General features: G+C 45.0%; 1 protein-coding gene across 2 annotated transcripts in view; it reads right to left on the bottom strand.

The window, feature by feature from the left end:
• LOC144688421 (protein NDRG3-like) overlaps positions 1-26,562 on the bottom strand; it is an 87,538-nt gene that overhangs the window by 3,700 nt on the left and 57,276 nt on the right. Inside the window, exons 10-16 of one of the 2 annotated variants that reach the window (XM_078554931.1) lie at positions 22,253-22,356; positions 19,477-19,542; positions 16,914-16,965; positions 13,640-13,687; positions 12,877-12,912; positions 11,126-11,177; positions 8,471-8,603 (exon numbers count right to left, since the gene is read on the bottom strand). In XM_078554931.1, the coding sequence (XP_078411057.1) occupies positions 8,572-8,603; positions 11,126-11,177; positions 12,877-12,912; positions 13,640-13,687; positions 16,914-16,965; positions 19,477-19,542; positions 22,253-22,356 (390 nt within the window). In that variant the 3' untranslated portion in view covers positions 8,471-8,571. Of the gene's footprint in view, positions 1-8,470; positions 8,604-11,125; positions 11,178-12,876; positions 12,913-13,639; positions 13,688-16,913; positions 16,966-19,476; positions 19,543-22,252; positions 22,357-26,562 lie in introns of those variants that run through there. The other variant, XM_078554930.1, reaches the window with a different exon arrangement.

Consider the following 26,562-nt stretch of genomic DNA (forward strand, 5'->3'; position numbering starts at 1 on the left):
TGTGGACAAACACGAAATGGTGCTGCACTTTAGCACCAGGGAGGGTGGTGGTGCCCAGAAAGCTCTAGCATTTGCATTGCAACGAAGAGGCTGAAAATTTCAGAGAGTTACAAGTCAATCCTGCTCTGAAACGCTTCCCCCTCCTTTTCAGGTTGTCCAGTTCTCAGCTTCTCATTGGTCTACTCCTCACGTTTTCTCAAAGGCTACTCTTGAACAAACCTCTGATTAGCTACACGCTAACACTCCTCCCTCACACTGGCGCACGTGCACCTACCAGATCCCTCTATTTCTTCTCTAAAAACTTACAGGAATAGGAACAAAACAATCATTTCATCATCAACTCGCGTCTTCTTGGGAGCTGAGCAGGGGAAAGTAGACATCTCATGGCTGTTTAGGGCTTCCACCTCTGTAACATCGCCCCTCCCCCAGTCCTGCCTCAACTCATTTGCCGCTCAAACCCTCAACCACGTCTGTGTTAATTCTAGGTGTTGACTATTCCAATGCTGACCCACATTGGCTCTCAGTCCATCAATGCCTGGATCTCCAAATTGTCACTTGTTTTCAAACCCCTCCAGGGACTCACCCACACCCTATCTCTGTAATCTCCTCCAGACCTACAACCCCTCAGCTTGTTTGATTTTGGCCCCTTTTGCATCCTCGATTTTCAATGCACCCCCCCAACCACCATGCCTTCAGCTGCCTGGGTTCCAAACTCAGGAATTCCCTCCCCAAACTATGCTGCCCCTTTCTCACACATTAAGACGCTCATTAAAACCACTTCTTCCAGCTGTCCAAATATTTCATGGCATGGGCCTCGTGGGAAATCTGGTTTGATCACACTTCAGTGAAGCATCTGGGGAGTTTTTAACTATGCTAAAGGTGCTATATAACTGCCTCCCTTGCTCTTCTTCCAATGGTACTATGGTATCGTTTACATCGACATGAAGGGAAGGTAGGTCTTTGGTTTAACCTATCAGAATCTTCTAACTTTGAGGAGAGTGTGCTATCGATGAGCCAAGGCTGGCACTTACTTGCCCATCCGAGGTAAACTAAAGCATTTTACCTCGAGGTCTACCAAGGTTACCTCGAACCCACAGCCCAACCAGGCAGTGGAGGTCACCAGAGAAACGCCTGGAAAATATGGTCTGTTTGGATGTGCAAGCCCCAACTTCATTCATGTGCAGGAAGCATCCTGGATTGAGGTGGGAGAAAGAGCAGAGGTTCCCGAGATGCTCGATACAAATGCTCAACCACACACACACACACACACACACACACACACAAAAAGTCAGGAAGCGTGTCACAAAATGTTATCGCAGTGAAAAGGGAAAAGTGCCATGCAAGAGGAACCGCGCCCAAACAAACCAACTACACATGGCAACGGGATAGAATTCACATCAGTCAGTCCGGCTTGAAGCCGGGAAGCGTATGAATTTTACATTTCACAAGTAGTTTATCCACAATTAATCTATTTTCTTCACACTCCTGTTATCAGACTCGTCTTTCTTCATCCAGTGCCCCTAGTTGGGGTGTTGCAAGAACATTGTGGCAGGATTTTCCTTTCGAGATTGCCTACTTACCAAAAAATTCAGTTTCGGACTCCCTGAACCACCATAGAAGTCCTTATACCTACCAACAGTTTTTAATTCCTCACTCAGGAGAGGGCCATTCACCTGCTGTCGTTTACATTATACAGGGTCCAGGCCAAAAACTCAGGATTAGTCCCCTCTGCCTCCCATTAAAACTCATCTCTTTGGCTAAATTTCTGGCTGCCTCTCCTAACTTCTGTTTCTTTGGCTCAGCATCCAATCCTTCTCCTCTTTTAAAAAAAAATCTGTGAAATTACTTGGGTTTTTATTTTTATTCATGAAACGCCTGTATGAACTGGCTGATTTGGGATTGTTCTGTATTCTGACTGGTGTTCATCCCGACTCTGCCAATGCGAGTCCCAAGCTGGACAGGTTTCCCACAATCTTTGGGAATAAGCTCAAAACTGCAATCAAATGTCACAAAACGCAACGGAAATAAAAAATAAATAAAAACCCAGCTGCAAGTACTTACCAGCAATTGAGCCTAAACTTTGATTGATTGAATGGTTTGCAAATAAGTGGGACACAAAAGTCTACTCCTTCTGATTCAAAGTCATTGGTTGTGTTAAAACATAATTATTTAACAGTTTGAATGCAGCAAAGCAATATCATGGGAATTTAGTCATTAGATATGTTTAATTAACCAACTTTGAATTAAGAGGTGTGGACTGTATAAGCATGATAATTTGTGTGTGCTCTGGATAACCCGGTCACTAACTTATTCAAAAAACCACAGGATAGAACCATATATAAGCATTAGTACAAAAAGAGAAGGTGAATTGTGGAAACACTAAAGCACGAGGGAAACACTGAATGCACATAGAGCTACCTGTTTCACTGTGCAGGTGGCTGAGTTGGACGGAAGGGACTGCAAGCAGGTGAGGGCAACACACAGGAAAAGAACCAGGTTATTATTGGTAATACAATGCACATTACAGACAGTACACAATGGCAGACAGCTGGGAGTATGCTGCAAAGGCTGTAACACACAGAGGTGGGGGCAGCGGGGTGGGGGCGAGGGGAAGTGTTTTATTTTTGGGTGGGGGATGCTGGTCTGAAAATAACACTGCAAGCATGATGCACGCACGCTCTCAAAACCCCTGGGAGTGCACTGCCCCCCTATAGCACATGTTATTTAATGTAGACAGTTTTCCAGTCCTCTCCGTTACCATTCTGATTTTGCTGCTGGAGGCCGCATCGCTTTTGCTAAGGTGGCCGGTTTTCCTTGGCCGAAAGGCCACATTGCCCATCAGCATCTGCTGTCACAGCTTCGCTTACTGCAATGCAAAGACTGGGGGCTTTGCCATTCTGGCAAGGGGAGCTCTCAGCTCGAGGACAGAATGCAAGGCTGCTCGCACAACAGGGAGAGGGGTTTTTTTTTTTAAAAACTGAGAACTAAAACCAGATCACACTCCTCTTGGCTTCATGCTTACATACTCCCGTGTCATTATATAGAGAACAAGGAAATCAGAGCGTGCAACATGTGCTCCAACTGATATCATATACAATAAAGTACAGGTAAAGCTCGAGTGGTTTGCATCTGAACACAGTTTAGACAGAATACATGCACACCAGCAAACCTCAGGCAGCAAAATGGCAGGTCTATTTGTCATAATAGGCAGAGGGGTCACTGCATCACCTCTGTAAGAGCGACAGCAACACAAATTCTCCTATTTTATTTCACGAGGTTACTCAACCACGTGCAGGATGTTAAGAATAGCAGGTGGTGAATGGTTCTGATGAAAGGTCATTGGCCTGACAGGTTAACTTTGTTTTCCTCTGTCCACAAACCCACCGAGAACCCCCAGCATTTTCTGTTCTTATTTCAGATTTCCATCATCTGCAGTATTTCACTTTTGGAAGAACAGCAGGTGTGGCCCTTAGCATTAGGATGACCAGATTTTTATATATAATTTTAACACATATGGTTTTTTTTTATTGTGCAGTACTTGAAGCCATCTTTGCCTTTCCAGCAGCATTGTGTGAGATGCCAAATGGCACAGCACTTCCCATCGTTAACATGTGAAGCTATACGGGAATAAAGATACATGAGAACTTCACATGAGTGGAGTTCCCCAGGGGTCAGTGTTGGGACCTTTGCTCTTCCTGATATACATTAATGACTTAGACTGTGGTGTTCAGGGCATGATTTCAAAATTTGCAGATGATACAAAGACTGGGAATGTTGTCAACTGTGATGGGGATAGTCTTGAACTTCAGTAGGATATAGGCATGTTGGTGGACTGGACAGACAAGTGGCAGACGATGTTCAGTGCAGAGAAGTGTGAGGTGATTTGTTTTGGCAGGAAAGATATGGTGAGACAGTATAAAATAAAGGGAAACCCCCTAAAAGAGGTGCAGGAACAGAGGTGTACATAACGTACATAAGTCATAGAAGATGGCAGGGCATGTTGGGAGAGCAGTTAATAAAGCATATAGTATCTTAGGCTTTATTAATAGGGACATTGAGTACAAGAGTAAGGAAGTCATGTTGAACTTGCATAAGACACTAGCTAGGCCTCATCTGGAATACTGAGTCCAGTTCTGGGCGCCATACTTGAGGAAGGATGTGAAGGCATTGGAGAGGGTACACAGGAGGTTCACAAGAATGATGCCTGGGATAAAGAACTAGCCATGAGGATAGATTGGAGAGGTTGGGACTGTTTTCCTTGGAGAAAAGAAGGCTGAGAGGAGACATGATAGAGGTATTCAAAATCCTGAGGGGTATGGACAGGGTAAATAGGGAGAAACTGTTCCCACTCAAGAGAACATCAAGAACTAGAGGGCACAGATTCAAAATAATTGGCAAAAGGAGTAAATGTGGTATGAGGAAAAACCTTCACTCCCAGAGAGTGGTTGGAGTCTGGAACAAACTGCCCGAGCGGCTGGTAGAGGCAGGTTTGACCGAGGTTTTCAAAAGGGAATTGGATTGCTACCTGAGAAGAAAGAATGTGCAAGGTTACGGGGATAACGCAGGGGAGTGGGGACTAGGTGGAATGTTCTTTCAGGGAGCCAGTGCAGACTTGACGGGCCGAATGGCCTCCTTCTGCACTGTAAAGATTCTGTGTTAATGTGATTTCCTTCCACAAGTCACTGACAACCAAAGGGCACGTCTGCTCATTGCAAGGCAGTCAGTGGGTGATGTATGCGGCAAAGTATTTCTAAAGTCGATTTCAGCATAGCCTGCTTTAGCTCCCATTAGACATTGAAGGCCAAAAGTTACATTTCTCAGGTTTGCCTCAAACCCTCCCATACGCGAGGAGCTGAAATCCCGGATGACGTGCAGACCCGATTCTGGGGTGACAAACTGAAGTGCAGAGGAGAACTCACCGCCAACAAAGAGCAAAACTGGGCCCCATTCAGGCCATACCAGGCACAATGGGCTGAATGGCCTCTTCCAGTGCTGTATCGCTCTATGATTCTATGATACCTAACAAAGATGTCCTCTTCTTTCAAAGCACATTCAATTCCTATTCAGCAAGTGTCTGGTTTTCAACCAAATTGCATTCAGGTTATCACTTAACTTGAGCCAGCTTCCAGGGATCAAAGCAAGTGCACAGCACATCCATGGGATTTGAACTCCACCCCAACCTTATACACTGATGTTTCTTGAACGCAACCTGCTATAACTTTGATTAATAGGGTAGGGGATGGGTGGGGTGTGTGTGTGTGTGGGTGAGTAATCCGTGTGCAACTGTTCTATGAAAAGCCTGATAGCAAGACCAACTCAAACTGAGTTACAGGTGGACTTAAGTGAGTGTCAGTGAAGGGGTAAGTGAATGGAATCAAAACAAGTTAAAAACACTCAGCATCGTCCACCCATCATGAGGCACAAGCGCTGTCCACTCCGAACCTCGAAATTCAAAGAACGATCAAATGAAATAATCACCGTCAGCCACAAGAAAGGCTTGGGCTGGGTGACCGGCACAATCCAGTGCAGCTGAAAGTAGGATGTTTCACTCCTCACTAAAGTGCGCAACTCCAGTGAATTAATTCTGCCTGTGTGTGTAACTCTCCTCATGTATTTAAATGTCCCCAAGGGGGGGGGTGAATGGAACTTGACTGGGTTGAAATGGAAGTGAGATTGCTCTTGTTACAAGGATTCCATCCTCTGCAGTTCATTGCTTCAGTCGGGTAATTTGATTTTTCTTCTAAATGAGCCGATACTTTACATCTCAGTGGAGACCTTAGCAATCGAGTGATAGCATTACCCTCCTAGGCTCCTCTTACACAGTAAGAGTCCCAAGAACTACTGGCCTGAATCTCCCGCTCTACCCCTCCTCCTGACCCGAATCTCCACTCTGCCCTCTTTCCCCCTTCAATCACACTGGGAGAATTGGCCGGGCAAGAATTCAATGAGACAATCAGTTCGACTGGCTGCCATCCTACTCCACCCCGCAGCCTGAAGAATTTGGCGAATTCCTTCGGTGGGTTTCCCCGTGGCGTTTCCAATGCTGCTGGAGCCCCCACAGGTAGGGAGGGAGGGAGGGAGAAAGATCTGCAGGACTCCAGGGAGCCGTCTGCCACGTGTCGAGCAGAGGTATGGGAATCTCTCACGCTGCATGGTACATCAAAGTATTTTAAACCCCCTTCTACAGAATGTGGCAACTCAGGAGGCCAGTGCAATGAAGGCATGAGCAGGAGTAATGACAGAAGACCTTATGGAGGACGTTACTCCACCATCAGGAACTGAAGTAGGCCATTCAGCCCCTCAAGCCTGTCCCCACCACTGAATTAAATCGTAGCTGACCTGTATCTGAACTCCATCTACTCACCTTGGTTCTGAGACCATTTTTTTAACAAGTTCAGTTGAACGGGCGGGGGGCCGGGTGTCAAGGGGGGAGAGGAAGGGAAATCCCAGGACATTTTTTCATTGCTGCCAGAGTACAAATGGAAACTACACGGGGAGTTCCACTGGAACATTAGGGGAACATTCAAAAGAAAGCAGTAAACAAAAATCCAAGTTGAAAGTAGATTCTAAATAAGATACGTGAGGCAGGTGGATTAACAAAAGAGAATATCACAGAATTACACATGCTCATTCCCACTTTGTAACATGTTCCTTATACAGTGGCCTTGGTGAATACAGACTGGCCCCAAGCTGTGAATGTTGGTCGCTGGGGAGAGGTGTAAGCAATGAAAGTGGGAAGAATTTCATTCTTTTTTTTTGCCCAACGCCCCATACCCTACCCCGCCTCACAAAAGCCATTACATTAAACATCCAAGGGAAGTCACAGACAGACAGAGATAATGAATTGGGAGTGTACCCAACACCCCATCATGAGTGCTGCAGTTTACACTTTGCTTGTGGTTCACTGATCCTTTGTCAGTCAGACAGCACAGGAGCTGGGGTGGGTGGGGCGAGTGCAAAGTGACGCGAGTACTCTCTGTAACATGCCACAAACTGCAGGTTCAGTGAGTCTGCCAGGCCATCATCATCATTAGGCATTCCACAATATTCCGCCTCCAGGTGCTGCTTCTATTTCTACTGCGGAGACCAGTGCTAGGAACATACAAGGTCAGAAGTGGGGAAAAGCCTTGGGGTTTCCATTGGGGAGTTCCTTTCCAAGTATCAAGAAGGTTCCGGCTTTATAATCCACTTCTCTGGCTTAGTTACAGGCGGGTCTGAATTTAAATATTCGTTAGCGAGGCAAACTACCAAAGGAATTGATTTCGAATATCACGGGATGGGGATTCAAATAATTCATATTCAGAATGTGATCGGATTGCTAGAGAAACTCGGCACAGAGAGGATGGTAATCCTTTCTTAACAGTCAGAATTGTCTTTAATTCTCTTTTGCATTAATCTCCCCCCAAGACAATTTACAGAAATGCCCTTTTAAATTTGTAGGCTCATTGCTGGATTATATGGGGCTACTGATCCCAGCTACATTTCAAATTTTTTTCTCATTACTAGGGTACGATTCCAGACTGTGAAGTCCCGGGAAACTATTCGACTACAAGAGGCATCACAGCCCAGCCGAGCCTTGCCCTCGCCCCCAGTGTCTAAGCATCAGCAGGGTCGCTGGATAGCAACCAGAAGCTGGTCAAGGTGCCCTTTTCCCTGGGGTCCAGGCCATTTGTGGAGCTCCCAGCAGGAGAAGCTGGACGTCCCAGTGTAGAGAGTTTGGATGAGGTTTGTGCCTGCACCTCACTGCATGATGAGCTTCTTATCCCACCTGTGATGCAGATGCAGGTGAACTGGGCTGGGGGGGGGGAGGTTAGGAGGGGTCAAGAGAATTGTGTGTGAGCACGTTTTCAAAAAGAAAAAAGTTAATGCTCATGAGGTGTAGGAAAAGCAGTCCTTCAGCAGAAACACTGATCAAAGCAACCATGTGCAAATAAAATGCAAATTCAAATATTAATGTTATACTGTAGGCTAAGCAAACTTATAGATGATTCAACATCAAATTCTTCATCCGGATGAGGATAAATGGAATTGGATTTCTATTTTAAAAAAAAAGGAAAAACTTGCAGCTACAGGACTTAATTGGACGCTTTTTCAAAGTGCCGGCAGAGGGAGGATGGGCTGAATGGCTTCCACCCGTGATGAAAGGGAATCAAAAAAAAAAGGGAAGTAACTTTTAGAGAGTGTCTCGGAAATATCACAAGGTGAGGTTTTGCAAAGCGGGTGTGTTATTAAGGACCCGAGACATCCGAAAGTAAAATGGATTCAAGCATTGGAAACGTACCACAAGTCACGGAGTTGCGGGTTAGACTGGGAGCAATTATCAATCGGATTTTAAATTGGAGTTAGATAATTAGTGTTTCTTTTTAAAGTGACGAGAGGATCAGAGGCTCTCGGCAGCTGGGACATTATTCCCAAATGCAAATCCGAGATTTTCTATCCGGTTGATACGGGAATTTTTCTTTTTTATTTTCGCTTTCCCCTCACAAGGAAACCCTAGGGCTGTTTCCCTGTTAAAACAGAAGCATTGAGTCAGAGGCCCCAATCCCCAGAGCATGCAGACATTCCAACCTGTTACTTCAAATACTTACAATGACTGTGAAACACTGCAAACAAGACAGTAATGGGACAGTTAGTTCACCACCTCACCTTGCTAGGTTGTAACCCTGCACAGTTGTGACCTGAACTTTAATGCAATACTTACACACTATTGGAGGCTGGATTCTCCCCTTCCCCTGGTGTCACAGCCATTTATACAAACACCTGATGATAGCTGACACTTAAGAAGTTTTAAGGACCCTAACCCTAAACCTGTTCTCCCTCTCTTCAGCCCTGAAGAAGTCACATTGGGCTCGAAACGTCAACTCGGTTTCTCTCTCTCTCTCTCTCTCTATACAGATGCTGCCAGGCCCCGCTGAGTTTTTTTTTGCAGCATTTCATTTAAGAAGTTCCCCTCCATCCCCCATCAAGGCAAAAATGCTACAATAAAACAGCAGCAAGTTTCAGAGCTCCTCAGCTAGAGGGAGAAAGAAAGGTGGGTCAGCCAGTGTGCAACACTGGTTCCACGCAACAACATCCCTGTGATAAAGTTCACCCTTCAGAATTCTTGACATTTTGACATCTAAATTGAAACACAAAATGAATAAACAGAAGGAACTAACAAACACAAATTTAATTGGGGCGGTAACGAGGGATATAGGAACAGGAGGAGAAGAGGAGAGGCCCATTTAGCCCATCAAGCCTATTCCGACATGACAACCAATGAGATCATGGCTGATCTGTGACATAACTTTGCTCTCTATCCCTTAGTTTCTTTGGTGAATTTAAAATCTGAGGCTGAAAGACTTTTGTTAACAATTGATATCGCATTAATTGCTACTTGCAGAAAAAACAGGTTTTCTAATTTCACTCCCGAAATGCCTGTTTCTAATTTTTAAAGTCACGTCCCCCTGTTCTCGGCTCAACAATTGGATATAGTTTCTCTCTATCTACCCTACCTGCTTCCCCTAATATCTTGAAAACTTCAATCAATATCACCCTGAACTTTCTTAAATTCCAGAGAATACAACCCCAGTTCCTCATAATTTAACCCGCGAAATCCAGGTATCGCTCTGGTAAACCTATGCTGCACTCCATCCAAGAACAACATATCCTTCTTATGGTGTGGTGCCTAAAACTGCTCACAGTACCCTCAAGGTATGACTAACTAGGAATTTCTATAGAAAAAGCTGAAGTGCAAATTGGATGGAAAGACAGTTTGTGGTGCTGGAAGAGATACTGAAGGTTATTTCAATTGTGGTTCCATGACCCAGCACAGCAAGAGGTGCAAAGAGAGCGCACCTCAGGAAACTCGGTGTGTTTTCCATGATGTTCATTAATCACGATGGATATAAAAGCACTGGAGAGAGAGAGTGCAAAAAAAAACACATTTACAAGGGCAGAACTGAGAGGGCTATTAGGAAAGTGTGAACAGTCTGGGGGCTCATTTCTCTAGAAAAGGAATCCTGAGGGGTGACCAGGTAGAGGTAGACGGCTGTGAGGCTCAGTAGGTGCCACCTCTGCCTCTGGAGTCAGAAGCTCGGAGCTCAAGTCCCACTTCAGGACTCGCTGGCCACAGGAGGATTATTGATGTCGCGGTTCAATGGTTGATAACCAGCCTGCTAAATCCTTCCGACACTTCCCCACTATTCCCCATAGAGGAAAAGGTGTGCGAAGGTACAAAACAAACAAAAACCTAATGGGAGGTCTTTAAAATTACAAAAGGATTGATAGGCCAGACATAGAGACGGGGGGTGGGGGGGGGGGGTGTACAAAACTAGGGGCTAGTCACTAATAAATCCAATAAGGAATTCAGGAGAAATGTCTTTACTCACAATGGTTAGAATGTGGAACTCACTACCATGAATGGTTGAAGCAAAGAACATAGGTGCCTCTAAGCGGAAGCTAGATAAGTATATGAGGGAGAAAGGAATACTGTAGAAGGTTATGCTGATATAGTCAGATGAAGAGGAGTGGATGGAGGTTTGTGTGGTGCATAAACACTGGCTAGACCAGTTAGGCTGAAATGCCCAATTCTGTGCAGTAAATCTTTTCTAATTCCGAGCAATTACTTGTTGAAGTGCTTCAGCGGTGAAGTTGTTTTTTTGCGCAGATTAAACGGGAATCCCAATGTCTATCATTGCACGAAATAGTTCCAATAGAAATGCTTGTGGGGGTGAGCTTAGTCTTGAATATACCTAAAAAGTTACATGTGGACAGGTTACTATGAAAACACTGCAGGAGATTCCAACTGGATCCTGCATGAGGGTACTCCGGCTACTAGAGTCTCAGCCTCTAACTGTGTAACCTGCTGCGTAATACCAAGAAAGCCATGGAAAAACGCTTTCTGCATTGGTCAAGCTAAATGAGACTTCACTTTCCAATTCTGTGAAAGGGAACCCAACTCCACCAATTTCTGGCGTCCATCTGGCCTGGAACTCTTACATCATGCCAAACACCGTTGTGGAGTAACAAGGATAAAAAGCCGTTTTCTCCATCATTGATGAAACAATAGCTAAATACGGGCTTGATAAACAAACCCCTGAATATCACAGCATTAAATAACTGAGGTTCAAGAGCTTATACTTACTGTAACCCATCCCCTGCACAAAGTACTTGAAGGCTTCGGTCAGCTTACCAGGCTAGGGCGTAAACACGGACAACCATTAATAAACATACTTATTTTTGCCAACACATTTTAAATAGGAGGTAAATTATGAACAAGGCACCATCATTGCATTAAGGTACAATATGCCAGTACAGACACAATGGGCCAAGTGGCCTCCTTGTGTACCATATATTACTGTGATTCTATGTATTGGGGCCGAGAGTAAAGCATGGGCTCCCCTTATCTTAACCAGGCATTTTGTGTGGGAGGGAAACAGCCCAAATAGAGGCAAGAAGCACTGTCTAGAAAAATGGCAGGGAAAACGAGAGGCTATTAGTTTGATAAGGCAAGTGGGGCAAAGTCCCTTCTAAATGTGCGCAGCCTGTTCATTTCAGTGCGTGATACCCAATGTTCCCTCGAAGCCGTGTGCTCATAGAACCAAAAGCTCTCACGCGAGCTGGACCGTTTAAGTTACTATGCATGTGTGACTGTGCCAAAAAATTTAAAGGGCCCATGCGCTTAAAATACATTTCCCATGCACTGCAAATATAAGGAAGTTACAATGGTAGCACCATTATATTTTTTCTCGCAAAGTATCTTCAAGGGGACTGGTTCCGAGACCCCACGTGGTATCTTCCAGGTAGTGGTGCAACTGTGTGCACGCAGCTTACATTGGTGTGGGGGTTGGAGGAAGAGATGGATTTGTGCTTACGAATTTACACCCCGGCTACGCGACTGTGTGAGGAAGCGCTCTGTGGCGAGCAGGCATCTCCTCACAGGGAAGGAGGAGTGTAAGGCGTGTTTGCCCTTCAGCATCTTGCTCACAGCCCTTAGCAGACAAGGATCTCTGATCAACTGCTAGGAACAAGATCTAAAGGTGGTCTTTACTGTGGGAGTCTCAATGGACAAAACTCTCTCCACATCCCACTCCAAATCAAACACAAACAAATGACTGATCAACATTTTGGGAGAGTTTTCAATAGAGAGGGTGAGACCTTACTTTGGTCCTACTAAAAGAGGAATTCAAATTCTCTAGTCTACATGAGCCCTGTTTGGCTACTTATTCCTGTACTGATTTGGTTTCTTTCTCTCTCTTTCAGATCATCCTGCTTCACACATGATTGCTCATTGAGCTCTTCAGCCTCCCCCACTCTAGGGCCAACCGCTAAGGTGTGCAGACAAGAGGGCAGAACTCATCTGATACATTGCCCTTAAGAACCACCCATCATATGTCACATTGGGCAAGATATAACTTAAGTACATTAGTCACATGGCTAATAAAATCTAATTATCAGTCACATGGATATAATATCAGTCACGTGGGTGAGGTATAACTGCATTCCATCAGTCACACAGGTGAGATTCAATTATGGCGCATTGCCAGTCAACACGTCAGGAAAAACAAATGGGAAGAAAACAATTAAAAGAAAAACAAACAGACTTTTGAGAGGTGAAACATTGGTTTCAACACAGGATGGTACACATCAGGCTGCAATGACTCACGTTTAACACCTTTAAGTGTCTTACTCGCAAACATTGAGGTGTAAAAATGTTTAGGAGTGGTGCGAACAGCAGAAATGCTAGAAGATAAATGCATTTGCAGCTAAAAAATAGATGTCCATCCCAAATGAGGCTGCAACGAGGAACATTCATTCCAGGCAATTAGAATCTGATTTCAACAAAGAGTATAGACCCATGCTCTCTCAGAAAGAACCGGTATTAGCTTCACTTACCTGAACAACCTGTGGAAGTCCTCCACAATCTGCCATCTGCCAATGAAGCGGAAGAGAAGATACATTACTGTACAAGGAACAACCTGATTTTAGCCTTTCCAGATCAGAAGCAATACATGACAAGCTCTTGAACAGTGTGCGTTGGCTGTTACTATTAATTTACTATTATAGTCCCCTTCCTTAAATAATTACGAATACTCTAGTTGTTTGGTAATTCAACAGGGGACAATCCATCACAAGACTTAAAGAAATGTACAGGAAGCACCCAGAGCCATAGGTAAACTGACAGGTTTCGCCTATTCTGAGTATTAATCTGGGCAAGGCAAGCATTCAATCGACTATGCCAGAGAGAAGTGCCTCCAAAACTGAGGTCAATGGGAAAACTCCCCAACACCTGGAATCTATCTGACATGAAGGAGGCTGGTTGTGGTCGTTGGAGGCCAATCACTGCAGGACATCCTTGCAGGAATTCCTCAGGGAAACAGGCCTGCTCCAAATTCCCTCAGCTGGTTTCGCACTGACATTTCCCCTGTCATTAAATCAGGGTGGGGTTGTTCACCAAATTGACTTAAATGGTAGAATGCATTGAATATTGATCAACTAACAATGGACTTTACAAACGAAACCTATCAGTGTTCAATGGATATGTTACCATTACAGGGAAGATCCCTTTTAATTATCTTGATTCGTCCATATTTGCATAATGCCTTAAGACACCAAACACGGTAGAAAGCACTGCGGGTCTCGGGGATGGAAATCTCACCTTCAGCAATGTTGTGTTGGTTGGGTTTAGCCTAGAATTGCATTCCACCTAGAGTCAAATGGAAAAGCATTATAACATTAGCAACAGGCGAGCTGCAGTCGCGTTAAGACATCACAATTACACATCATAAGGAAACACTGTACATCCTCCATAAGAGATATGTGCAGTCCATACAAGAGATGAACAGCACTTATAATACTGCACTACTTGTTGGCGACTGGAATATTGACTCCTCCAGAGTTTGTACTGTACACCATAATAGATCCTTTGCTGTAGAGAATATGCAGCTTCCCTAGTTTCAAGTCAACATAATACCAGATGTGTCAGAAACACCACCTCATATTTTGGATTAGGCACTTTTACAGCCTTCCCGCCTCAAAACTGACTTCAACTTTAGACCATAACCATTGCTTCCATTTTTGCTGACAGCACACTGTGGTAGTGGTTCTACCATTCCCATTTACAGGGTCACTGGACCCATCTTTTATTCTGTCCCATTACCACCTCGTACCATTCACATTGATACTCCACCGTACCGCACCTTAAAGCCCATGAGATGCTGGGACTTGGATTTTCCTGTGGACAAATTCATTGGTTCTTTGCTCCCTCTTCAGCTGATTCTAAGGACCCTTCAGCTGAGCCACATTTCAAAAGCTGTAACCCTCTTCTCATCAGCCTTGTTGAGGGTCCAGCTCTCGCACCCAGACGGCGCCATGTCTCACACCAGGGATTTTGCAAGTTGCTTTTTGAAGTGCAGGCTGATGTTGGATGCTATCTATACATCACTCAGCTGACATATTCCTCTTCCTTTCTCCCCCCAACCCACACCTCCCCAACCCCTTTCCCTTCCTCTGTATTTGCTAAGAAACTGTGACATCTCTAACGCCGAGCTGAAACGTTAACTCTGATCCTTGATCCACAGGTGCTGTCTGACCTGTAGAATGCTCTCCAGCATTTTCAGTTTAGTTTTCCCCACACATTAGGAAAGCGGCACCAAAATCAAGACGAGGCTAAGAACTGCCCGTGTGACAACTCGTCAGCCGAAAAGCAGGAAGAAAGAGGCCAGGTCGGAGAAGGACTGGGTGGATGAACATCAGAAAGTGAACAGAGGGAGGAATGACAGAGGCAATGTTCACAGAGAGATGCCTAAAGCCCGCCCGTGCACCATGGCTAATTAATGATGGATGTTAGATTTCCAGCACCCACAGTATTTTGCTTTCAGATTGGCCTGTGTGCTCTTAACACACGTACGCACAATTTAAAGACAGAGGTGCCTAGCTGCACTTTGGCTCCACCCCCCCCGCATGTGTGTTCATCCTGCATTACTCACCAATCCCCTGATTCACACTATGCCGAGTGCCAGTGACAGAATTTTACAGCGCAGAAAGAGGCCAAACTCCCAACAGGTTCATGTTGGTGTTTAACCTCCTTCCACCTTATCCGATCTCCCCCCTATCAACATTTCCTTCCATCCTCCCCCCCCCCCCCCCCCCCCCCCCCCCCCCCGCCCCACCCTCAGTACTTATCTAGCTTCCCCTTAAACGCATCAATATTAGTCACCTCAACCGCTTCATGTGGTAGCCAATTCCACATTCAAATCACTCACTGGTTAAAGATGTTTCTCCTGAATTCCTTTTTTGGATTTATTAGACAGTCACTATTTTAGACTGATGACCTCTAGTTTTGGGCTCCCACCCTAATTTTCTTTACATCTACCTTATCAAGTCCATTCAAAATTTTACAGAATACAAAATTCGTCAGGTCAATTCTTTGTTTTCTCTGGAGAAAAATGCCACAGCCTGTTCAGTTTTTCCTGATTGCTGTAACTTCTCAGTTCTGGTATCGTGCTGGCAAATCTTTCTTTGCGCTTCCTCCAATGCTTCTATATCTAAGATGGAGACCAGAACCACGCTGTCAGGTGACAAGAATAAGTGTGACCAAACTCCGAGCAACAACGATGCTGAACGTTGCCTACCCTTCTTCTTAGCTATGGAACTGCTATGCAAATGAGTTTACTGTACACCAAACTTTAATTTAAAAAAGACACACACACACAGACAATCACACACAGACAGACACACACACACACACACACACAGACAGATATACACACACACACACACACACAGACACACACACACACAGACACACACACACACAGACACAGACACACACAGACACACACACACACAGACACACACACACACAGACACACACACACACAGACACACACACACAGACACAGACACACAGACACACACACACAGACACACACACAGACACAGACACACACACAGACACAGACACACAGACACACACACAGACACACACACACACAGACACACACACACACAGACACACACACACACAGACACACACACACACAGACACACACACACACAGACACACACACACACAGACACACACACACACACAGACACACACACACACAGACACACACACACACAGACACACACACACACAGACACACACACACAGACACACACACACACAGACACACACACACACAGACACACACACACACAGACACACACACGTGTGTGGGGGAGTGAGACTTTACCAGAGTACCTCGATGTTCTGGGCTGTCTGTAGAACCAGCACACAATGAGTTAAAATAGCTTTCTGCTGAGCATGGGTTTAAGCAGAAATATCTCAGCAGATCAAAGGCTGACCTGCTTGCCCATCAGGTCGGGAATCTGGTCATTTTATTGCTATAAACATGTGACAAGAGTTAGTGAGGGAACTATAACCATAAAGGTAAGAGGACAGTATAACCATGGTAACAATGATTAGAGGAGTTTGAGAAGCGCTAAATGCATTTTGCTGGTTCCGTGTTATTACTCTGATGTCACTTCTATGCATCTTTGATGTACTGTGATTTAGTGAGAGCATGCATGGAATGTAGAGACCAAAGGTAAAGCTAGAACAAGAGTGCTGTGTAATCCACTATACTCATACTGGAATCGTGAAGTCTCATGTACCCGAGTACAAATATTGGGTTGTATAGTGTGGCATCTCAATAAATTCCAAACCTTGCATTGTTACAACCGCACGTGTGCGTGTATTCTGATGTTTAAAGTAACAAAACGGATCAAAACAAGGCGGCAGTCCGACACACTCTCAGGCCCGCCAGTTTGCGGAAAAGGGAGGGAGTGGCAAGAAGTAAACAGAAAAAGTTTCTTTTTAATTGATCAGTCACAAATGTCAGATCAGACAAGCAAGAAATAATCAAACGAGCTGCTGATTCACCTACCACTGCCTCCACTGCAGGAGAGGTGTCACCAACAACCAGCAAAGAAGGGCACCTGAGAGAAAACAAAGAAAGGTTCAGTCTCTCTCTGCACACTCCATCCTCATGAGTGTGAATACAGTAGCTAACGTAGATCTTCTCTCAGTTTGAACAATCAAAAATTAATTGCGGACCAGGAGGTGAGCATGAAACACAGGGAAAACAAAGAATCACTGAGGCTTCAATAAGGGCTATGCGAGTTTTCCAAAGTGGGTGTGAAGGGTCAAAGGGTACATTTTGACGGTAATTTATAGGTTGAAGGGATGTGACAATCATGCAGAAACCAGGTAGAACTTAGCCTATAATCATGCAGGTTGGAAATCTGTCACGCTGCTAAAGACTTGAATGCCAATGGAGTGTTATTGCATAAACATTAACCAGCCACCCTTTGCAAACGGAAAACAATGGGTACACAGCTGTCATTGTGCAAACGGATCTATGGAGGTTCTTTCATAAGTGCAGCTGTTTATCAAGCTTGTGTGTCAGTCACCTTTGTTTCACATTATTTCAGATGCTCCAAAAGGGGTGGATTGAGAAATGTCACTAATGTTACAGATCTTGCTTTCCCCCCGTTAACAATAATAACTTGCACTCCTATAATGCCTTTAAAACATTGTGAAATGTCCCAAGACACCTCACAGTCAGTCAGACAGACAATGGATACCACGCAGAGGGGATTCCGGAGCGTGAGGCCAAGGTGGCCGACAGCTTGACTACCAAAAGTGGTGCAGGGGCTGGGGGAGGCAAGTGCTAGCGAAATCAGAATTAGAAGAATAGACTAACGCTAGTTAATATGGTCAGAGGAGATGGTAGTGGTAGGAAGAGGCAAAACATTTGAGAACGAGGAGAGGGATTTTGAATTCAATGCACTGGGGAAGGGGGAGCCAATGGAAGCCGGTGAGGACAGGGGTCCGAGAGAAGCGAGAATCAGGACAGGATAGGGTGCTGGTGGTCGAGCTTTGTATGAACTGAAGCTTTGTGGATAACAGAACTCAGGAGGCTGGCAGAGGTCAGGCATTGGAGAGCTCAGGCATTGAGACGATGAAGGCATGGTCAAGGGGCTCAGTGGCTGGTGAGGGTGAGGGAGGGCAGAGGTGAGCAATGTTGCAGAGGTGGAAATGGGCATCTTTGCTGTCGAAAAAGTGCAATTCTAAATTTTACATTTAAGATTCTGCAGCTATTCAGATGAACAGCGTTTTCCTATAACTACCCTGGGCTATAATATTGACAAACTCCATCATTTCGATAACCAACACTCAGTTATGTTAGTTTACTTATTTATTAGTCACTTATTTATTAATTCATCAAAACTAAAACACAGAACTAAATCACAGTGGTTCTTGGAATACACCCACTGCCGTACTGGACAGACAATCATGTTAGTCATTTCTTGGAGTTTCCTGATGGCTCCGTTGCTTGGTGCTTAACCATACAGAGCAGGAATATTGCATATTCAACTTTTGGTCCAACAGATTTAATCTGGGACAGTGAGAGTATAGAACCCAAGCTTAGATGGGTGATGATGGAGAGAAACTATTAACCGAAGTTGCGATGAATGATGCATGCTCCCATTCCAAATTAACTGGACTACTAGCATTCAGTGTCCAGACTAAATAACCGTTTGGGTGAATCACTAGATGGCCCTAGACATGGAATCCCTGACTCTGAAGAGGTAAGTGTGGAGGTTGCTCCAAGCTGCCTTTCAAACACAACACTACAGTTGCTATGTTCCTGTGGAGGTTGGCATCTCACATACAACTGGATAAAAGGACTTCAAGATACAATTTCACTGCAGAGAAAAATTCCACAACTGAGTGTGAACATTGAAGAAAGATAACATCTTTCAAGCTACAATCAGGCTTTCAGTGGGTGTTGTACTTCTGAGATTCCAGCATTTACTTGGTTGGAATAACTTAAAGCTTTTTGGTAATGGTAGTTGCTTTTTTTTTCAAAAATTCATTCATGGGATGTGGACATCAATGGCTAGGCCAGCATTTATTGCCCATCCCTAATTGCCCTTGAGAGGGTGGTGGTGAGCTGCCTTCTTAAGGATAGTCCTGTGATGTAAGATCACATGATCTGTGTAAACCAATGTGTTAGCAGCACGGGGCTACCTCCACAGGCAGTGTAGAGATAGAGATGGAGTTGAAAGTATACATGTAGTTGCTGCTGGCTGTATTGTAAATAAACCTCATGTTTCCACTAGAAAGTTGCCTGCAGATCAACTCTGTTACAAATAGGTGACAAGGCCACATTACAACGGAGGGGAACTTCCAGGTGCTTGTGGTGTTCTTATGTGTCTGCTGCCCTTGTCTGCTATTACTAAACTTCTTACAGCCAGTTGGTAAAGCAGAGGACCAGAGGTTTACTCAGGTTAGATCACAAAGTGCGACATCAGAAATATATAGCCCCTAACTCTACCACCCACCACCAGTGTCAATAAGTGTCCCTTTATATGTGCATAATGAGCGTCCTCCACACACCTGTACACACTTAACTTTAATTTGTACAATTAAAAGTTACTCACTGCAGAGTTTTCTCAGTCGCTTCATTGACACCAATAGCAGGTCGTTCAATCTCCAGATCTCTACGACTGTAATGGGAAAAAAAAGGGTGCACATAAGTTATTACACACTCAACTCCGGATAAACACATCTATCTATATATTCATAAAGTCTTGCACTTTCAGCTCACAAACCCTACTTCCTGTTGTCACAATTTTTGCTCACGCTTTGTGTTGAATTTTACCATTGTAAACTGCTATGTCAATACTTCCCCATTTACTTTTGCCACGTCACAATATAGCCGCAGGTTCTAAGTGCCTCTGCGGAGCAAGTTTCTCAAGTCCCTCTTCCAACTCCCTCACTACGCTGTAAATAAAATAAAAACAAGTGACTGAGGACTATGCCTCAGATCATTTAGTAGAACAGGCGAGAAAGTCATCATTAATCAGGGGGTGGGGATTGGTGCCTCCCTTCACCCTCAGTCCCTGAGTGTTTTCAGCCAGCATTTCATTCTCTTAGGGGGTCACAGGTCAGGGAAAAGCCCAGGGAAAGGACTAGCATCCACACCACTGTCATTTCCTCTGTGAAAATGTCACCAGCTGAGGCTGAACATGCCCAGGTCCAAGCCCTGAGGACCAGCGAACTCTTCGTTGATCATAGACCCAAAGTCAGGGAGCAGTTTGGCTACAGTCTGGCCAGAGGAGCCGGCTGCTCCTTGCCCCAGAGTCTCTGCCTGTCACCTTCCCCTTCCATCGAATCCTGCAGCCAACTGGCTGCGAAGAGCCAGGAATATATAAAGTAGATTAGGTGGAAAAGCACTTTTCCCACATGGATTGTTTCTCCCCTCCCCAAAATGGTAAATGGTCCACCCCTTTACCCTGACCACCCCCACCCACCACCCAGCCTCTCCATCTAGACTCCCACCACCATCACTCTCCCCGACCCCCCCCCTCCCCACCGTGATTCACCCAACGCAGTTACCTGGTCCTGGACTCCGGGACTTAGAAACCTGGAGACCGCTTGCAGACTGAACACTGGAGTTGCCCGGACTAGAGTCAGATTGGCTGGCAACCCTCGGAGGTGGGACTTCTGTCTGGGAGCGATGGCCAAAAGTCCCGCCTCCAGCCAATCAAGGGGATGCATTTCCCATTGACTGTTAGGGTGGTGGGGCAAGAAACCCTGCTACTGGCAAAACCCTGCTCCAGGTTATAAATCTTTAACATATAGTTATGGAACGTACCTCAAGTAGATGCTCAAGTAGATGCTTCAGGAAGCACGTTACATGAGAGGTTATTTTTAATTGATTGTTTAGGGCGGAGAGGCTCTCTGTCACTGAGCATGTGCACAGCAGTAATAATTAAGTGCATGGTTTTTCACACAGCTCAGAGGGAACGTCGCTCAGACTATATACAATTTGGAATAGGTGGAATTTTTCTGAGCCCATGAAGCTGTAATGGGTGGGGAGGAGGCTAAAGAGTGGCAGGGGACAATATTTGATAGAAGTCTCCGACAATCCATGTAAAACACCCCTATGAAATACATCAGGCTCCTCTCGACTTTGTAGATCTTCAAGGATTCTTGCAAGAAAAGTGCACTCCCTGTAAACCCGTACACCCCAAACAGCTGACCGTGCATCTACCCTGAGACAAAAACATTTCCTGCTTACTAAATTAAGGATTCAAGGGCAATACAGAAAAACAATTCTACTCTCCTGCTCTTCCAAAGGGAGCCATGCTTGCAGGTTGAACAGGCCGGAAAACATTCATTCTCCATTTCCTTGGGACTTGGCTGCCTCAACAGGAGCGCCAGTTTGAGAACCAGCCCTACAGATGTAAATCCGCAGTCTACACAATGATCTGTTCTGGTCTTAGTTGAAACAGTCATTTGAAATGCGGGTTCAATTCTATTATTATCTTGATTTTTGCTCAGTACCCTCCAAATCTGTTTCTTTACCTCACTGAATGAGTGATTATACGGTTACTGAAGTTACATACAGTCCAATTTTCTGCTGCTTGCAAAATCCTGACTGCCCCTCCCACCTTAGCACTCCACGCCTTGGTAAAGTAACACTGCATCACAGAGGGACTGATCTGAGCATCGTGTCCTCTTGCTGCAAGGATTCATCTTTCCCATCCCTACTAAACGAAGCTCAAGTAGAAACAGACTTTTTCTTTTGTACCATCTGCATGAACAAGAGGCCACACATGGGCTTCGTTTAATTTGCCAATCTTTCACCCTCCTTTCTTCAGGAAGAGGTCTCCTTGCCAGGGTATAGGGCACCCTGCACCTTACTCAGGTGGGCGCTGCTCACACACGGCACATGCCAACGAGCGTCAGGGGGCTTTTCGAACATGCGAGGCATCATGGGCAGATGCTGAAATGCACGCTCACTTTAGCATCCAAAAGTAGAACCTTACAGCCAGGGCTGCAGGCTGAGCGACCAGGGTCAGAAATCCCCCATCCATTTCCTCCCTGGTAACCCAAGGGCACTGTCCGCACAGCTATCAGCACAGAGTCTGAGCCTGAGCCCCGGATCTGGCTGGTCTGTTTGGCTCATCAGTTCTCTGAATAATCTTATTGTGGCATCAGGAAAGGTGGATTTTAACCCTTTAAACTCACTGCCCTTTTGGCAAGGAATGGGTTACTGGGTAAGGCGAGGGTTAATATTGACGACTGCTATCTATTGCGCAGGGTGAGCAAAGCGTGAATATTTTCATGTATTTTTTAAAACCAATAGTGTCGCTCCAGGGCTACACGTTTTCCAAGACCAGAACATCCCTCTATAAAGTCATCTCTTACCTGTTGTACGAGTCGACAAAGAGATGAAGGTTTTCCTGGTTGATGTCCTGGGAGATGTGGAGTCGGTAGGTCTGGATCAGCTCCAAGTTGGTTTCCAGCTCCTCCTATAGGGGCAACAGTTCAGGGAGGAGGGGAAAACGCAGAAAGTTGGTTAACCTTAGGAAAATGAAACTGTGCCCATCAAAGACCAACAAGATAGTACTGAGCACAGTCCACTTCCATGCACAAAACTGCTGGGCTCTTGGCCAACATTTAACCCTCACGCAACATCAATAAACAGATGACTGCATTGCCCATTGTGGGAGCTTGGTATGTGCAGACTGGCTCGCAGGTTAATTGATGGATGTGGCACTGCAATTAATTAATTATAGCATGAGCATCTGATGCAAGTTATCTTTCACCCATCCCACACACACACACACTGTAGACCCCTAATTGCCAATACCATGCAACTCTTTCGAGTTATCAACAGTCATAGATTGTAACTCTTTCGAGTACATTCACAGTTCTTGGTTTCCGGGAGTGGGACATGAACCCACAATCCTCTGATTCAAAGGCGAGGGTGCTATGAACTGAGCCACAGCTGACACCTCTCGCCAATACCATGCATTCGCACTGTTATTATCACCCCCATTAGCCATCCCCATGATTTACATTGAACAGCTTGCCCATTCAAACAAAAACAAAATACTGCAAATCAAACAGTAAAGGAAAATGCTGGGGGCATTTAGCAGGCCAGCACCAGCTCTGACGAAGCAGAGGTAAACGTTTCAGATCGATGGTCCCTTAGTCACAATCATTCTAACGAAAGGTCACAGACTTGAGGCATTAATTTTGTTTCTCTCTCCACAGACGCTGCCTGATCGGCTGAAGCATTTTCTGGTTTTATTTAAGTGAATTCATTCAGTGAATTGTTCACAAACCAGGCTGCTTAAATTAAAAGAAAACAAGAGTAACAACAGTAGGTAGGTAGGTAGGTCTGCTGATCACTCAGCTCTCCTCCTGGGAGAGGTCTGTTCAACCGGGTTTGGCCAGTATTCTCATCAGAAACCTGGTCTTTCACACCCCATCTGAAATGATGCTCACTTTAAGAATAAAAAATTTGCATAGCCAACACAATGACAAGGCAAGTTCCAGATTTTAATAGGCTAGTTTATAGGTCCCGAGGTGCAAAGACCAAATTATCAGTTCTCATGTATGCAATCTAGCCTCGTTTTTGAAATCAGAGACAAAGATCGAGCTATAATTTAAAGCTCAGGCATTTCGTCTGCTTGCATCATTGGACTTTTTAATAGGTTTACTGTTAATTGCTTAAAGTGCCTCTGGGTGATGTGTCGCTTAACAACAATGTTATCTGTTTAAAATCATACCCACTTTTGTTGTCCATCACCAAATGCCCTTCCCTAAAGGACATTAGTGAGCCAATAGGGTTTCTACAACAACCAATGACAGTTTCATGGTCATCATTATTTAGACTGCTGGCTGAATTTTACTGGGGTGGGACAATGGAGGGATTGACAAAGATGTCATGAACTAAAGGACAAAGGGAGTGTTAATGGTAAAAGCAAAATACTGCGGGTGCTGGAAATCTAAAACAAAAACAAAAATACCTGGAAAATCCCAGCAGGCCTGACAGCATCTGCGAAGAGGAATACAGCCAACGCTTCGAGTCCGAGTGACTCTTCATCAGTGTTAATGGTAGTGGTTACACTATTGGTACACTACCAGCCCCATCTGCCCCACCACCCCCCTCCCTTAAACAGTATAAATTTCATTACATTTCCATTTCTCTTCAGCTCTGAAGAAGAGTCACGTGGACTCGAAACGTTAACTCTGTTTCTCTCTCCACAGACGCTGCCAGACCTGCTGAGTTTTTCTAGCATTTTGTGTTTTTGTTTAATATCCAGGTCAGTTAGCTTGTTAACAAGCTCAATTGCTCATTGATGATTGTTTTCCAAAAGGCAGGCAGGCTGACTGGCTACCAATTTCATCCCCCTCCCACCTACCGTATCAAGGGGACCAGGTCAGGGGTGGGTGGGAAGCCTTCTGCCAAAAGCTAGCCTGGGGGTGCAGGGGTGGGGGAAGTAAAATCCACTCCTAGTTTTCAATTTCAGATTTATTAACTGAATTTAAATTCTACCAGCTGCAATGGTGGTGCCTCCAGAGCATTCAGCTGGGCCCCTAGATTACTAGCCCAGTGACATTCCCCACCACACCACTGTCTCTCAATCTCTGACATCATTCAGTTTTGATGAAAAGTCATCGACCGGAAACACTCAGTTTCTCTTTCCACAGACGCAGCCTGAGCTGCGGAGTGCTTTCACTTCAGATTTACAGCATCCTAGGGTGTGACGAGGGTGGGTGCGTGTCCTGTCCACTGCAGGCTGTGCCCCAGCATGCATCCCAACCAAAGTGACCTTGACTGATTAATGTAACAAGCGCAGCAAAATCTGGGCTGAAGCAAATGCTAAACCCAGAGGGGTTTATCTACTCATCATTAAGTTGACTCCAGCTCAGGGGACCCAGTTTACTGCCACCTCCATTTCCCTCAGCAGAAAACTGTCACATCTTTCTCCCAAGTTCAGCAAGAAACAGATGATATTGTTGCAAGCTTCATTCTGTGCTTCAGGAGCAGAAAACAGCGAGAGGCACAGAAAATGAAAACCCCAGGCTGGTTCTCTGTCAACCCAGTCACTGCCATTAACCAGGAGCAGACAACACTCCATAGCCCACCCCCACTAACTCTACTGGAGGCAGTTTTCCAGTGTGACTCATACCCATTTAGGAACTGTACTGAAACTAACTTAAATCATTTAAACTCACAAAAGCCGAACCTTTATGAATCATCGGTTAGGCCTGAGCCGGAATACTTGGTCCAGTCCTGAGCTCCATGCTTTGGGAAGGATGGGATTTAGCAGACTGCTGCCAGGGATGAGGGAGACTGGAGAAGCTGGGATTGTTCTCCGCATTGGAAGGTTAAGGGAAGGGGTGTTCAAAGTTACGAAATGTTTTTAATAGACTAAATAGGGTCAGTAACCGGAATCATAGAATGCTCATGGTATAGCAGGAGGCCCTTCAGCCTGTCATATCTGTGCCAGCTCTCTGCAAAAGCAAAATCAACTTGCCCCACTCCCCAGACCAGGGCGAAACATAGCACAGGAGGAGGCCATTCAGCCCATTCTGCTCTTTGAAAGTGTGTTATTGTGTCTTTATTTGAGACATTTCTGGACAACCCCTCTCAGAAGTCAAATGGGTGGCAATCTTCCTCCTCACAATTTTGACAGCTAGCAATAGTTCAGCTTCGGAGGAGGAGGGGAAAACAAAATAAAGCCGGACTTTGCCTCCCTTACTGTGCCAAAAATTTACAATATAAAAGGTGGCCATTCAGCCCATTGTCTCTGTGCTGGCTGAAAAAGAGCCATCCAGCCTAACCTCACCTTCCAACTCTTGGTCCGTAGCCTTGTAACCAGGCGCTTTTTAAAATGCAATAAGGGTTTTTGCCTCTACCAGCCTTTTAGGCAATGAGTATCAGATCCCATCACCCTCTGGGTGAAAAAAAACACTCCTCAAATCCTCCTACCAATTACTTTATATCTACTCCCCCTGGTTATTGACATGTCTGCTAAGGGAAATAGATCCTTTCTATCCATTCATCCAGCCTTCTCAATTTTATACACCTCAATTAAATCTCCCCTTAGCATCCTGTACTTCAAAAAGACCAATCCCAGCCTATCCAATATTTCGTCATAGCCAAAATGTTCCATTCCTGGCAACATGCTTGTAAATCTCCTCTCTACCTGTCTAGGGTGATCAGATCCTTCCTGCAAAGCGGTGACCAGAATTGCACACAGTACTCTAGCTGCGGTCTAACTAGTGTTTTATAGAGTTTTAGCATAACCCTGTGCTTCAGCTAGCTTTCCTCCCTGAGGCAGCTCCCCTCGTTTCCATGGCTCAAAGTACTTCACTCCTAGTGGCGAGAGCGCCGAGATTAAGTTAATGCACTTGGATACCAGGTCTTCCACTGCCAACTGTACAAGTACCCCAATTATCTCCAAAAGCCTCGCTGTAACATGTGAGCTATTTATATCTGCAACATACTATGGAAAAAGCTGCAGCCAATGTTCACAATTCTATAATGAGCAATAAGGAGGTAAGAGGAAAGCACAAATCGGATTGTAGCAGTAATCCTAATTAATACACCGAGTAAACAGCTTAAACCTACACAACGATAATAACTTGCATTCCTGTAACACCTTTAACATGCTAAAATATCCCAAGGCCCTTCACAGCAGCATTATAAAACAAAACTT

The sequence above is a fragment of the Cetorhinus maximus genome, chromosome 13 (assembly GCF_964194155.1).
Source record: "Cetorhinus maximus chromosome 13, sCetMax3.hap1.1, whole genome shotgun sequence".
Taxonomy (NCBI): Eukaryota; Metazoa; Chordata; class Chondrichthyes; order Lamniformes; family Cetorhinidae; genus Cetorhinus; species Cetorhinus maximus.